This window comes from Arachis duranensis, chromosome 2 (genome assembly GCF_000817695.3).
Source record: "Arachis duranensis cultivar V14167 chromosome 2, aradu.V14167.gnm2.J7QH, whole genome shotgun sequence".
Taxonomy (NCBI): Eukaryota; Viridiplantae; Streptophyta; class Magnoliopsida; order Fabales; family Fabaceae; genus Arachis; species Arachis duranensis.
In genome coordinates, this window is record NC_029773.3 from 89,382,712 (window position 1) to 89,398,453 (window position 15,742).

General features: G+C 34.7%; 3 protein-coding genes across 3 annotated transcripts in view; all 3 read left to right on the forward strand.

Moving 5' to 3' along the window:
• The window catches only part of LOC127744778 (protein WHAT'S THIS FACTOR 1 homolog, chloroplastic), a gene marked incomplete at its 3' end in the record, with an annotated part of 80,851 nt that overhangs the window by 23,871 nt on the left and 41,238 nt on the right, over nucleotides 1–15,742 (forward strand).
• Nucleotides 1,910–9,753, forward strand: LOC107475884 (serine/threonine-protein phosphatase BSL1). The gene is given in 21 exon segments (XM_016095555.3): nucleotides 1,910–2,531; nucleotides 2,622–2,682; nucleotides 2,856–2,934; nucleotides 3,043–3,122; nucleotides 3,210–3,304; nucleotides 3,640–3,739; nucleotides 3,828–3,897; nucleotides 4,105–4,206; nucleotides 4,809–4,890; nucleotides 5,004–5,171; nucleotides 5,794–5,983; nucleotides 6,077–6,211; nucleotides 6,213–6,420; nucleotides 6,556–6,794; nucleotides 7,756–7,840; nucleotides 7,954–8,052; nucleotides 8,135–8,334; nucleotides 8,434–8,509; nucleotides 8,658–8,793; nucleotides 8,869–9,008; nucleotides 9,239–9,753. Coding segments are annotated over 21 exon segments (2,631 nt in total). The 5' UTR covers nucleotides 1,910–2,329; the 3' UTR covers nucleotides 9,323–9,753.
• LOC107475883 (protein SLOW WALKER 1) lies at nucleotides 10,263–12,431 on the forward strand. Its single transcript, XM_016095554.3, has one exon. The coding sequence runs from the start codon at nucleotides 10,349–10,351 to the stop codon at nucleotides 11,972–11,974; it is 1,626 nt and encodes a 541-aa protein (XP_015951040.1). The 5' UTR covers nucleotides 10,263–10,348; the 3' UTR covers nucleotides 11,975–12,431.

Below are 15,742 nucleotides of genomic sequence, written 5' to 3' on the forward strand. Positions count from 1 at the left end.
TATAAGTATTATTATTTTTTTAAAAATTTTGTGGGGGCAAATGTCCCCTCTGCAGTACATGTAGATCTATCCCTGAACACACAGTCGTATAATTATAACTGTTTGGATGATCATTCATACGGTCAATGTAAAAAATATTTATTTTTATTGATGAAATATTATGTGATTAGATGCATGTGAAAAATGATTTTACACTAACAACTGACAGTGTATCAAAATTAAATTTTTGTTTAATTTGTAATGTTTATAAAAAAATTATATATTGTAAATATTAGCTAAAAGACAATAAGTGAGCATAATATTAAAGTATCTTAGACTTCAAATTGTTCTTTCAGATAAAAAGAATGATATTGATACCAATCAAGTGAACCGAGCCCAAAGAGCAATACCATTTCAACATTTTTGCACAAATTAGTTGCATTTAAACTTAAATAATTAAAATTTAATGTATTTTTCCATTAAAATACTTGATTCATCCAAACAAATACATGTTTAGTCGTAGAAGTTGTCATTTTAGAATTTGTTCTTTAGATAAAAAAATATTCTTTTTCATTAACTGATGAATTCTAGTTCGAACCATAGATACACAAAAATTGACTTTAAAAAAATAATTTTATTTATAAAATTTTAATAATTATATATGTTAGATATACACAAAAAATTATATATAAATACATATTAACATATCATAAATCCTTTATCAAATTATTATAAACAAATTTGATTATTGGTCTATTATTATTATAAGTTTGATTATTCTAGTGGTTAATTATTTAGTTAAAAAGTTATATAAATTAATATTCCAACAAAAACAAAAAATAACGTGGGGACAATTAGAAGTGCATGCAAATGGAAATGGCAACAATAATTAGGGTTGATGCATCATGCATGTGATGTGTGCTTGCTAGCATGGAAAAGTGGCATCATCTCACGCGATTCACAACCACATTGGAGTCTAATTAAATTATTCAATTGTTTACTTTTATTCAAATTATTCATTAAATTTGGTTCAATGAAAATTTAACTTCTAAAATAAAATGTCTATATGTGAATGCAACAGCAAAGTGACACAATGTATGTGCAATGTTACCCTTTCCTCTTTTATCCCCTCTATTTTATTTTTTTTTTTCATTTCATAATTTTTCTACATTCATAACTTAATTTATAAATAAATATATCAAATTTATAAACAAAGTAATTTGAGACTGTTTATCAAATATGAAAGTTTTTTTGTTATTTATAACAAATATAATATTTATTATTTTTTTATCGTATTTTTAAATTATTTAAAAACTGTTTTATTGATAACATCTTTCAAAAACTTTTCGTCAATGACTGAATTTTTTGAATATTAAATTGGTAGTTAACCTCTTAAAATATAATTGTAAGATAAATTATTTAGCAAATGGCAATACTTGATGTATTGCAACACTTTTTGTTTGAAGCAATTAAAAAATGTTGCCTAAACCTGTCCAAACTGTTGCCTTTGATCAAAGGCAAACTTTCCCAACCTAAGGCTATTGCTTTTGACTAGATCTATCAAACCACAAGTGAAAAAACAAACACTTTTGACCTCCTCTTATGATATCTTCATTAAGTTCATATTGTATTCTCAATTCTTTGGGCAAACTCATAACTTTGTCAACATTTGAATTCTTTTGAATGGAGACAATATCTTAATGCTATATATTATTCCATTTCTAGACAACAATATAAAAATATATAATTTTCACCTCTTTTATATTTAGGAAGTTATTTTGCAATGTTTTTCTTTTAGCATGTAAACATGATTTCACTTATGTAATTATCCATAATGAAACTTCTTATATTTCTCATAGAAAATATCAAAAATTCATTAGAGTGCATAAAAACTTACAATCTTAAAAAGAAAAATATCCAATTTTCATGCAATGCTTTAATGGAAACCACTTGGTACCCAAAAAGAAATTGAGACTCTCAAATCTCAATCCTAAAATACACTGACACACACATAAAGCTTTCTCCTCTTCCTTCTTTTTTTTTCTCTGAATTCTAAGTTTCTAACTTCAAACACTTCCCTATTTAACTTCCCAACGCCATTTCCATTTTTCCCCAATGATCTATTAAATTAAAAATAAAAAGAATGATTTTTTAAGAAAAAAATAAAGAAAAAACGAAGAAAAAGAGAGACCCAATATAGGTTTTTGATTGGGTCCGGAGCTGGTCCGGGCCCCCTCCGTAATCGGCGGCGCCACCGTGTTTGCCACCGTCAATGCCCAATTAGGGTTTTTGTTCTTCATTTCTTTGTTGTAAATCGGAGGATTTTCGTTCAAAATTGTTTGGAATTGTGATGGGTTCGAAACCGTGGCTCTACCCTGCTCCTACGTATCGGCCATTAGAGACGTTTTGGGACACTGATGAAGACGCGCCGGGGCCACGATGCGGCCACACACTCACCGCCGTCGCCGCCACCAAATCTCACGGACCAAGGCTCATCCTTTTCGGTGGCGCCACCGCCATCGAGGGAGGATCTTCCTCAGCTCCCGGAATCAGTAACAAGCTTCCTCATTTGAGTTAATTCGTTGAGCTAGGAGGTGCTCAATTTGGTTAATTTTGGGTGTTTTTGAATTTCTTATTTGCAGGGTTAGCTGGAGTTACCAATTCGGTTCATTCGTATGATGTTCTAACGAGAAAATGGAGTAGGTGAGTTGAATGAATTGAATACCCTATTTTCTGAATTATTGAAAAGTTTAAAGTTTTGGATAATTTGAGGGCTTTTTATTTTGGGTGTATGAGTAATTGAGTATATTGGGTAGTTGAATTGAAGCTCAAGTTATGATCTTTTGCCGCTTTTGTTGTTGTTTTGAGTGTTTCAGTCTTAAACCTGCCGGAGAGCCTCCATCCCCTCGGGCAGCTCATGCTGCTGCCGCCGTTGGTACTATGGTTGTTTTTCAGGTAATTGTGCGAATGATGTTGCTTCTGTGGTTACTGGTTTTGGTTCTGATGGAGTTTTAGTGTTGAAATGATCTGTTTGATTATTTATTTATTATTTGTTTTGTATAGGGTGGCATAGGGCCTGCTGGGCATTCTACTGATGATCTCTATGTGCTTGACATGACCAATGATAAATTCAAATGGCACAGGTGAGCTTTGTTGATATCAAACAAACTTTTATCCTTTTTGCTGTTGCTCTAGGGATCTTGGCAAAATTATGATATTCTTGAATGCAGAGTTGTTGTACAAGGGCAAGGACCTGGGCCTCGCTATGGCCATGTAATGGATTTGGTTGCTCAGAGATATCTTGTTACTGTCAGCGGAAATGATGGTGAGGGAAGCTTGGCACCATTTTGTAGCTAAACTTTTTTGTCTTCATTTTCTTTTTATAATTGAGGTTTAAACTTTCAATAAGATAGGCATTAATAGTTTTCTACTTGAAACCATTGAGTAGGCAAAATGATGAAGTGAAACATGAATAATAATATCAAATTAGAATGCCATGCATATGGGGAGTACATGTTGGTTCCGGGTTTATCACAATTTGGGAGATACTGAAGCATTGTTTTGATTTTGGTTTACATTCCATTCTTAATAATTATGTTGGCAGATATTGTCATGTAATATATAATAAATAGTTTCTCTGTTTTTTTAACCATGCGATAGGGAAAAGAGTTGTTTCTGATGCTTGGGCTTTGGATACGGCACAAAAACCTTACATGTGGCAGAAACTGAACCCAGAAGGTGATAGACCTTCTGCTAGAATGTAAGCATGTCTAATACTTTTTTGACTCTCTATTTCTCAACGTATATGAAGGCATGTCAGTTTTAAATTTGTCTACCTCAATCTATAGGTATGCTACTGCTAGTGCTCGTTCAGATGGAATGTTTTTGCTTTGTGGTGGAAGAGACTCTTCTGGGGCGGTATGATCTGTGTTGCCGTTTTCATCTTGTTATTGTTTCTTGTCGCTTTTAGGAAGCTGTGTGTGCTAATCTGTGCTCAAGTAGGTTATAAGTGATTCTATGGGAGCAAAATGATACGCCTCTTTGTAAAATTGTTTTCTTCATGAATCTCTTACTTGAGTATTATTCGGTGAAATATGAATACATTTATTGTATTTATGTGAGCAGCCACTAGCAGATGCATATGGACTGCTCATGCATAGGAACGGCCAGTGGGAATGGACACTCGCACCTGGAGTTTCCCCTTCACCAAGGTATCAACATGCTGCGGTAAGTGAGATATTCCTGTAATGGGGAAAAATGATTTTTGTCATCATGGGGATGCCTTTAACATTGTTATTTTTAAATAATGAAGTTATTTGACACATTAATTATGACCATATATGTTCTTATTTATGCACGTGCGAGCAGTCAGTAATGCATTGACCTTACTAAAATCTTGATCTAATGGCTAAAAGGAACTTCAGTAGATTGTGGGTCTCACTTTCACCGAGAAAGAGATTTCCTTCTTAAATGCAATCAAGCTTTATCTATATCTAATAGCTAACATTAATGTGCATGAAACATTTATGATCCCGATAATGTTTTAATTAGTTTTATATCTATATCTTGAAGTAATCCGCACTCTCATAATTAATGAAGAGGGGCCATTGCGAAGTTCTAGAAATATTTTAAGTGGATTTCTCTCCTAGTTAATGCCAGATTCCATGCTATTTCTAGATGTCTTTTAGGTGTTTTATGAACATATGGTCAATGGCTTAGAACTGGTATGACGATTTTATTTTATAATCGTGTCAAATGTTGATTATGTTAACCAATTTATTCATTCCATTTAAAGCATTTTGTTAATGGGTTGTGGCATTGCATTCTAGGTTTTTGTTGGTGCACGATTGCACGTTACAGGAGGCGTTCTCAAAGGTGGACGGGCTGTAGAAGGTGAAGCAGCCATTGCAGGTAATCTGTATTTCTATGTTATTATCAATATTTTTTGTTTCATTTTTCTTCCTTCAAATGCTTTTTTAGCCAATTCACATTAATATTTAATCTTCCTTTACTTGTTTTGACAGTACTCGACACAGCGGCTGGGGTTTGGTTGGATAGAAATGGCATTGTGGCCTCGTCACGCCCAAACAAAGGTCATGATTATGACCCTCCTTTGGATCTTTTGCGTCGTTGTCGCCATGCAGCAGCGGCCGTTGGTGTTCGTATATACATCTATGGTGGTCTTAGAGGAGGTGAGTACTCATGTTACACAATTCAAAGTTGAAAACTAAACGTGGCATATTCACTTGGGTTATTAGAGGAACAGTCAGGATAACATGAATTGATTTCCACCTTTTTCACAATAAAGAAAATCTACCCTCTTAATATGCTGTTTAGTTCTTCCGGTCTAAATTTAAATGACTTAAATAAACAATGATCATTTGATAGAAGTCTGTATACTTAATTAATAGAAGAAGGGGAAAAAAAAAAACAAAGAGTGGTGTCCAGATTCGAGAAGGGAGGCCCCGATATATGTTGAATGCCCGTCCCTCGGGGTCATAGCGTTGCAGCTCAACTCCTCCTTGCTTCTATTCTATAATCTAGTATATGTATGGGATAAAGGTGAATCATTGTCCCTTTAAGGATAATTGGCAGTTGTGTAGAGCTCTAGTCTTGAATACCCTCTTGGCAAAAAAGATCGAAAGTCCTACTCAGAACTAGTTAAGATCTTACAGTGATTCATTGAGAAATGGTCATTGTCGTTTGCCCTAAGTAATCTTATGATTTTCCCCCCAATAAGTTGATTGTCTTAGAAATTACAAAATTTGTTATATTGGTTATGATGTTCTAATATAACCATGTTATTTTCTGCAGATTCACTACTAGATGATTTATTAGTGGCAGAAAATTCACCCTTTCAATCTGACACTAATTCTCCTGTGTTAACATCTGAGAGAACTTCACCTATTTCAAGCCCCAAATTCGGCCAGTCTAATGTAAATTATAGCGTAACAACACCAAGTTCAGATTCTGGGCCAGATGTTCCCTCATCTGGTGGCTTAGGGTATATAACTTTTCCTGTTATTGCAAGCTTAACATGTCTACCTCATGCTTATGATATTTCAATTTTATAACTGATGTATTTAATTATTACCAGAATGGATAGAAACTCCATGGAGAAACTTAGGGAAGCATCAGCTGCAGAAGCTGAGGTAGCGAATGCAGTCTGGCAAGCTGTGCAGGCATCAAATAGTCGCTGTATGTGCTTTGGATCTTTGTTTATAACTCAATTATTCCTCTCAAGACTGCAAAATCATATATATTTCATTACAGGTTGTAGTTGCTAAAGAGGCCGTAGGTAACCTAGGTGGAATGGTGAGACAACTATCGCTGGATCAATTTGAAAATGAAAGCAGACGCATGGTTCCTGTAAATAATGATACTCCATATCCTACCAAAAAATTCACTAGGCAGAAATCCCCTCAGGGATTACATAAAAAGGCAAGTGTTATTTGATGCATGTTTTTGTTTCCTTTTTGTTACTGGCTTTGCAATATTTATATCTACCTTTTTAATTATCATGTCACTGCACTAAACGTTTAAATCAATAACTTATTATCATTTCTTTCCTGCCAGATAATTTCGAATTTGCTTAGGCCACGCAACTGGAAAGCACCTGCAAACAGACGATTCTTCTTGGATTCTTATGAAGTCGGTGAATTATGCTATGCTGCCGAGCAAATATTTATGCAAGAACCAACTGTTCTTCAGTTAAAAGCTCCTATCAAAGTATTTGGTGATCTTCATGGTCAGTTTGGTGATTTGATGCGACTATTTGATGAATATGGATTTCCTTCAACTGCGGGAGACATCACGTACGTATGCTATTTATTCATTGGTAGATTAGCGGTGTTTTTGTGTCAAAACTGCTTATGTATAGATTGGTTATCAATCAGATCATGTCTCTTCTGGTGATTTTCCAATGGTTTTAGTGATCCCCTCATGCATTAATTGGAAAAACACTGTTTCTAGGCATTCAAGAGCATAATGCAGTGATGTGAACCTGATAATATTTAAAAAAAAATGAAACTGAAACTGATATATATTAATGTGGCCATATATAATACAAGTATGGATATTGTAAATAAAGGAACTGGCCTGGACATAAAGGGGACCTTTACCCTCCTAATTCCTTTTGAAATTGTGTGTATCCCATTCCTCATGGCTCCCTCATATAGCAGTAATTTACTTCCAAAAATACCCACAACTTCCTATGCATGATCTCTAGTGTATACCTACAACATAGCCCTTAGTAATACAGGGTTCTGTTATGTAATATGCGAAATTGTCTGAGCTGTATATTAAGCATTAACATTCAGTTTTTGGAGGCATATACTATGAATTTGGTTTATCAGGATTTACTTGAAATATGTCCATTAGCTATAATCTGAGGTGACCTGTTATGTGGAGAATTACAATATTGAATTGACGATTTGGGGTAAATAAATTAAGGTGGCTATCTTCATGGGACGATTTTTTAGCTAAGAGATTGACATATGTTATGTTAAGCAGTTTAGTCTAACATATCAAAACTAATAATTTTTAGCTATCATCTTCACATGAAGATATCTTTGTATAAGTAGTCACCTTAAGTTAATTATGTGACATTTCCTTTGATAGCAAAGTTCATCTGTTCTCTCTGGTGCTATAAGTAAATAACACATTCACTCTTGGTAATGGTTCAATTAGAACTTATTGGCGACATTGTTCTCTTGCTATATGCTTCATATGATTCATTTATTTATTATTTTTAATTTGGTACTCATAATGTTTCAGGTATATTGACTACCTGTTTTTGGGAGATTATGTTGATAGAGGACAGCACAGCTTGGAAACCATTACCTTGCTGCTTGCGCTTAAGGTAAGCTACTTCAATTATATTAATGTGTGTATGTGTATATGTAGTTGTATTTTAATTATTATTTTTGTTTTTATCTTTATAACCGATCATGTACTTCCCTTGTGATTCTGCAGATTGAGTATCCTGAGAATGTTCACCTGATACGTGGTAACCATGAAGCTGCTGACATAAATGCACTATTTGGTTTTCGTATTGAGTGTATTGAAAGGATGGTACGGATGGAATGTGCATAGATTCGATAATTCGATTTAACTCTACATTCTATTATTCTACAACTAACTAGTGTTCCTATAGGGGGAAAATGATGGAATCTGGGCATGGACGAGGTTCAATCAACTTTTCAACTATCTTCCACTTGCAGCTCTTATTGAAAAGAAAATTATCTGTATGCATGGTGGCATTGGAAGGTCTATCAATTCTGTAGAACAGATAGAGAAGCTTGAAAGGCCCATAACAATGGATGCAGGATCTATTATTTTGATGGACCTTCTGTGGTATGCTTTCCTTCTCTCTCGTTTTGCTGGGTTGAACATGCGGTTTTTACAGTTTTTAAGTGTTTTCATTCCTGTTTTATAACATTTACATGTTTGTAGGTCCGATCCTACAGAAAATGATAGCGTAGAGGGTTTGAGACCAAATGCCAGAGGACCAGGCCTTGTCACTTTTGGGGTACGTAGCTGTTCATCATGCATTGGAAACATAGACCTTTCGTACTATATGTGCAGTTGGTTATTGAATATTAGTTAACCACAGACAAGTCTCCATGTTTGATCAACGACAAGGCACAACTGACCCGGTGAATATTTATTTTGTGCAGCCTGACCGTGTAACTGAGTTCTGCAAGAAAAACAAACTACAGCTAATTATAAGGGCTCATGAATGCGTGATGGATGGCTTTGAACGATTTGCACAGGGACAATTGATTACGCTTTTTTCTGCAACTAACTATTGTGGTAAGTGTAATTCCCCACCAGTTCTCTCCTTTGTTCGTATTTGCATTTGAGTCTCACACTGCACGTGTTGTTTAGGAACGGCAAACAATGCTGGTGCCATACTGGTCGTTGGCCGGGGCTTGGTAGTGGTTCCAAAATTGATCCACCCCCTACCGCCACCCCTTCAGTCTCCAGAGACATCTCCTGAGCGTGTCATGGATGAAACATGGATGCAGGTGAGGACCTTAATGCAGTTTCATGCTTTCGTGTACCGTGTTTGTTTAAGGTTAAATTACTTTGGAGTATTTTTTAGATTCACTCAATTTTCAATTAGGTCTCTATATTTTGTATCGAAGTCTTTATATTATATATTGTATGAAAGTTTGAAAACAAAATCCATATGATATTTAAACGTTTCAAATCAAGTCTCTAAATGTTTATCTTCTTTTTGTTCTTGTTACAATAGGAACTTAATATTCAGAGGCCACCAACTCCAACACGTGGTCGACCACAGCCAGACCTTGACCGCGGCTCGCTAGCATACATATGATGTATAGTTCATGACATGGAGTTCAGCAGAATTTGAGGCTAGCCACCCCCTAATGTTGGTTCTTTGTATCCGCCAATGTTGAAAGAACAAAGACATATTTTGTACTGTTTCTGAAATAGTTGCAGCAAGTAAGGAAGTTCTTGTTTTCAGTGTACAAATAGCTTTGAGAGAGGTTGGAGAGTTTTGTGATAGCAAATTAGTGAAATGGGTGATTTAATTTATCTTTTTATGGAGGTGTTGAATTTGTAAGGAATGTGACATGTATAAAGTGGAAGAGATGTTAGTAACTAATCTTCTACCACCCTCAACTTAGGATGTGACTTAGGGAGGGAATATAGTTGCTCAGCGTGTATATTGTATCATAAAAAATGTCAAGGAATATATAATTCTTCTTTTATATAAAATGTTTATAACATTTTGATTTTGTTCAAGGCTCTCGTAAGTTTTGCATTTCTTGATTTATTTCCCTATAGTGTCATCACAACTTCCATGTTTCTTTCCTGATAATTTGATTATGCCAGATGAATGAGTTGATGTGCATCCCTTTTTTCAATAAATTATGGTAACTTTGTGAAGTACAACAATTATTAGGAAATAATCGAATTAGACCTGAAGCTATGATCACTACCAATGGTTTAATACTCTAATGAGAGGAATGTAAGTGATTAATATTAAGTTAATAATTGAAATTTTTTTTTCAAAAAATATGTAAAATTCTTAATAAATTTATTATTTATTATGTATTTATTAAAATAAAAATATAAAGTCCTTTTGTTAATATTAAGTTTAACATGTATTTGTTAGCCTTTTTTTTTTCTCTAAAAACAGGGATTTTAATTTTGGTATGTTTTTCTTTCATTTTAGTTGTTTTAGCAAAAACGACGCCGTAACACTCCAACCCTAATATAAACACAAGACAGCATAGATGAATATCATTGTTGGTTCCCAACTTCCCTTAAACCCTAAACCTCTTTCACTTTCACTTCCACTTCCACTTTCTCTCTCTGCTTCGAAGCTCCATCGTCAATGGCGGAACCACTACATTCTTCCCAACCGAAAATCTTCCCCGTCAAGCCTAAACAAAAACCCAAACCCAGAACCCAAAATCAAACCCCAGAATCAAAGTACTGGTCCTCCTTCAAGAACACTCAGATTCAAAACCTCATCTCGGTCCCTTCCCTCACCTTCTCCCCTTCCTCTCCTCACCCCTTCGCGGCTGCACACTCCGCCACCGTATCAATCTACAAACCCCAAAACGACCCCCTCGATTCTCCAACCACCACCATCACCTCCTTCAAGGACGTCGTCAGCTCCCTTTCGTTTCGATCCGACGGCCGCCTCCTAGCCGCCGGCGACCTCTCCGGCCTCGTCCAGGTCTTTGACGTCGGCGGGGGATCTGCCGCCGCACGCTCCGCCCTCCGCCGCCTCAGGTCGCACGTACGCCCGGTCAGGTTTGTTCACTATCCGAAACTCCAACGTCTCCGAGTTATCTCCGCCGGCGATGATGCACTTGTGAAGGTGTGGGACGTCGCCGCTGGTGATTCCCCGGTGATGGAGCTACGCGGCCACCGGGATTACGTCCGCTGTGGAGATTCCTCTCCGGTGGACGCCGATACTTTTATCACCGGTTCCTATGATCACACGGTGAAGCTTTGGGATGTTAGGGTTGGGGATTCGAAACCGGCGATTGAGGTGAATCATGGAAATCCGGTGGAGGATGTTGTGTTCTTGCCGGCGGGAGGGATGGTTGCCACCGCAGGTGGGAATTCGGTGAAATTTTGGGACTTGATCTCCGGTGGGAAGCTCGTGTGTTCCATGGAAGGACACAACAAAACGGTTACTTCGTTATGTATTGGAAGAATTGGAAGTGGTTCTGATGAGGAATTGAATCAATTTAGGGTTTTGAGTGTTGGGTTAGATGGGTACATGAAAGTGTTTGATTATTCATCAATGAAGGTTACACATTCAATGAGGTTCCCTGCGCCACTTTTATCTGTTGCTTATTCACCAGATTGTAAAACTAGGGTTATTGGAACCTCTAATGGGATCATATATGTTGGGAAGAGGAAGATTAAGGAAGAGGAAATCGAAGGCAGGGTTAGTGAAAAGAGCTTGTTTTGGAGGATTAGGCCTTTGGAGCACACTCAGAAGAAGGTTTTCCGGCCCTCCCATTTTAGGTACTTTCAGAGGGGGCAAGGTGAGAAACCCTCCGAAGGCGATTACTTGATTATGAGGCCGAAGAAGGAGAAGCTTGGCGAGCACGATAAACTTTTGAAGAACTTTAGGCATGGGGAAGCTCTGGTTTCAGTATTGGAGGGGAAAAATCCCGGGAATGTTTTGGCTGTGATGGAGGAACTAGTTTCAAGGAAGAAGCTAATGGTGTGCGTTTCGAATTTGGATGCAGAGAAGCTGGAGTTGTTGCTGGTGTTCTTGAGGAAGTATTGCACTGTGCCTAGATATTCCGGCTTGTTGATGGGGTTGGCAAGGAAGGTTCTCAAAATGAGAGTCGATGAAATTAGAGGCTCTGAAGCTCTCAAGGCTCATATCCAAAATCTCAAACGGTCTATAGAGGAGGAGATAAAGATTCAGCAGTCATTGCAAGAGATTCAGGGTATAATATCTCCTTTGTTGAAGATTGCAGGAAGGAGATAATTTTGGCCTTCTTTCATTTATGTATGAGGTGGTTTTTCTCACTTATTTTGTGTCATTTTTTTCTCACTATAGAGTGTATTCGGTTTAGTTTGATGAGAAATTTTGTTGGCAATGATATGCTGTTAAAGCCCCCAGGAAACTTTTACAGTATCCCTTGTTATATTTAAGGGTATAAGGATTTATATTATTTCATTTAGAAACTATGGGAATTTTGGAAGAAATCATGTGGTTAGTAACATAATACACTGCATAGCTGAATCATTAGCTTCATCATATTCATGTTTGTGCTTGCAGAAGCTAGCTATCTGGTAGCTTATACAAACATGACATCCTAATTTTGTATAACCTAGAGCCTTGTCATATACACTAAAGTAGTGAATATTGGATTGCTGGTTGTGCAATTTTCTGTCTTGAGATGTGTAGTAGTGCAGCATACCCATTCTGTCTAGAAATATGTAATACTCTGAAATTTTGTATTCTTTGGCATTATATTTCAACTTTATGCTTCATTGATATTAAATAGTATCAAGTTAACTTACAGTGCGCCTGAGTCTGAAACCATAGTGATGCTGGATTCAATTTAGTTTAAGATATTACCTTTATAATCTGCCTCTGCCCTATTACAATAATTTGATAAAGTTTCAAGAACTGCCTGATTTACTTTATGTTATCTTTGATACAGCTTTGCTCCAAAAGAGTGGTTTCTCTTGATAGAATTTTAATAGAGGATAGACAGTTTCATTTCAGTTATATACAGAGTGTGATATTATCAAATGTAAGCTGCAATAATTGGTATCAACAGAGCAAATAAACAAATGAAAATAAGACACAAATAGAGTGAATATCTAATTAATTTGGAGTTGACCATTGAGCACTTGACCCTAATCTTCCCAGAGTTTCCTGTGAGGACCTGAATGCCTCCTAAATTCTTCATTGGTTTTGCAAACTTTCTGAAGAACCTTTTTTGATTAACCATTTCTTTAGCAATATTTACTGCATCCTTATTTGTTAAAAGTGTAGCATCTGATATGAAGAAACCCTTGTTCTGAAGAAGAATAGGATAATAGTGACTACCAAATTTGGTAGAGCTACTAGGATCCATCTCCACATTTGTGGCTCTGTTACCGAGAAACTTGCATTTTGTCTTCAAGAATTCAGCATAAGTAGGGTTCAAATTAGGGTCTTGATCACCCCTTCCGGTGAAGTTATAAAGCCTCCTACGAGTAAATATTCAATTTGGCCACTAAAATTTAAGTTCAGAATGTCGTACTCAATTTAACCCTTAAAATTTTAGTGAATTCAAATTGGATCCCAAAATTTATTACCATAACTAGCATTAATTCTTGAAAGTGTGACTGCTGCCTCCTAAGCTTTTAGGAGATTTAGTAGTTCTCAATCACATAAAATTTAAGCGGAGGAGCCTAAATCTTGGCAGGTTAACATTTACTGAAATCAAGAGTTAACGCAAGTTACTATTGTAAAATTTAAGGTTTAAATTGAGTCAATTATAATTTTAGGATCAATTTAAATTTGACCTCAAAATTCAAAGGCCAAATTGAGTATTACTTAGCCTCCTACTAACCAAGTTGCAATGGGCTATTCCAATTGTGTGCGTCCCTACACACATATGCTTATCCAATATTAATTCACATGGTGATGAATATTAATCTGCATAGTAAACACAATTTTACTGTAGACAATATATGATAGTATTTAATAATGGCGTTAGATTTTTTTTTGTATGTCGTGATTTATGGTAAATCGCCCATTTAAAATGAACCTCGTTCAATATTTTTAAATTGTCTATTCTGAATTGACTTTAATTACTAATATAGCGTATATAAATTGTTCTAAACTAGAACGATTTAGTAATAAGTAATAACTACTAGTTAGTCATTTTAACCGAAAATGATTTACTAGGAGAGAAGAATAGAAACACCAACAATAAATTGTTCCAAATTAAAATTATTTAGTAAAAATGTAAAATTGAAACATAATTGTAAATCATTCTTAGATAGAACGATTTTTTAGTCCCGCTATAAGGCTCAGATATATTTCTTAAACGCTATTTGTGGGGGTGAGAATGCAAATCAGGAACCCATTATTCATTTTTCCTAATATATTTATGTTGACCACAAATTCTAACATACTCATTAATTTTCTCATTTGTTAGACACTTAATTTAATATTGAGTTAGTGGCATATATTTTATAATTTATTTATATTTTAAAAGAAGACACCATTATCCTCTAATCTATTACTGCGGTATTTAACGTATTGGTTTAATTTTCACATCACCATTGCAAAACTATTGGTAGTCTTTAAACTTTAAAGTAATAAGGAGCACATAATGTAGAGAATATTTTTTTTTAATTAGAATTCAATCTAATTTTAATTCATTAGACTTAGCGTATTATTCGTAAAATGTCTTATTCATTTAAAAAAAAACTATATATATATATATATATATAAATAATATCAACCAAAACTTTTCCAAGACATGAAGCTGTTTATTTGAAATTTTGAATAGCCTTTGAGGAATATATTGGAATGTCAAACTTTACTATAGCGGGCCTAGTAAATCGTTTTATATTGGAATAATTTATAGTTATGTTTTATTTTTACTAAATTATTTTAATTTGGAACGACTTTCTATTGGTGTTTTTATAGTTTAGGATTATTTACTAACAACTACTATTAAATCGTTCTATTTCGAAACAATTTGGATAACTCATATTAGTAACGAAAGTCAATTCAATACAAATAAATAATATTAAACGAGATACATTTTAAATAAGTGATTTACCCTATATTTTCTTCCGTATATGAAATAGTGGTTCACCAAACTCAAAACCTTAGGCCTTGTGTTGTAAATATATGTAGCTATTAATGCTTGGTGGCATAACCCAAAAAAAGTTCATGGGGCCACGTCTGGCCTTAAACTACGACATATTATGTATTTATGTAAGGACAAAAAGGGGAAAAAAAATGAAGATGCTTGGTGTAACCATAAGTTTAACTTGTAATTTTTAAACACGTTCATAGAAAACTTAGTAAAATCTATAAATAATAAATGTAGCCTGAATAAAATTGATAAGATCTATTTTTATCCTAAATAAACTTGAAAATAATTAATTACATTCGTGCATATGCAATAACATCTCAAAACGTACAGAAATCTCACATTCAATTCCTTTAATCACGTGAATGGCATAAAAAGGACCATAGTTGTTGGGAAATAGGAAAGTTGTCTCTAATGATATAATATAAGAAAGATGAAGAATAATGCAAAGGAAGAAAGGAATATTGATGAGTGTGGTGACTTGGGCCAATAACAATAATTTCATCACCTACTAATAGTTAACAAGAATTGAAGAACCCTCTCTTATGGCCCCAGAAACAAAATCAACTCTTCAGCAACGGTCTCTTCCATTGTACAAGAGACCCCAACAAGCATGTCCTTCTATTGAAAAATTCATAGAAATTGGTAGTAATTTGTCCTTGTGAAAAATTAGAACCTTTTCACTTGCATCAAATAAGGCACGCAATCTTTTACATCCGAGGAAAGTTGTCATAACATATATATGTATAGTAATATATTTTTGTGATTTTCATAGCAAATAAAAAATGTTATTTATATATTAAAATTAGTTATTATATATTTATATATAATTATATATTATATTTAATTTATTTTTAATGTATATTTTATATTTTAATATATACTTAGTATGATTAATAATAAATATATCAATTAATTTTTATATT

Coding starts and splice junctions, on each gene's coding strand:
- LOC107475883 (XM_016095554.3), top strand. CDS start 10,349: ATGGCGGAACCACTACATTCTTCCCAACCGAAAATCTTCCCCGTCAAG.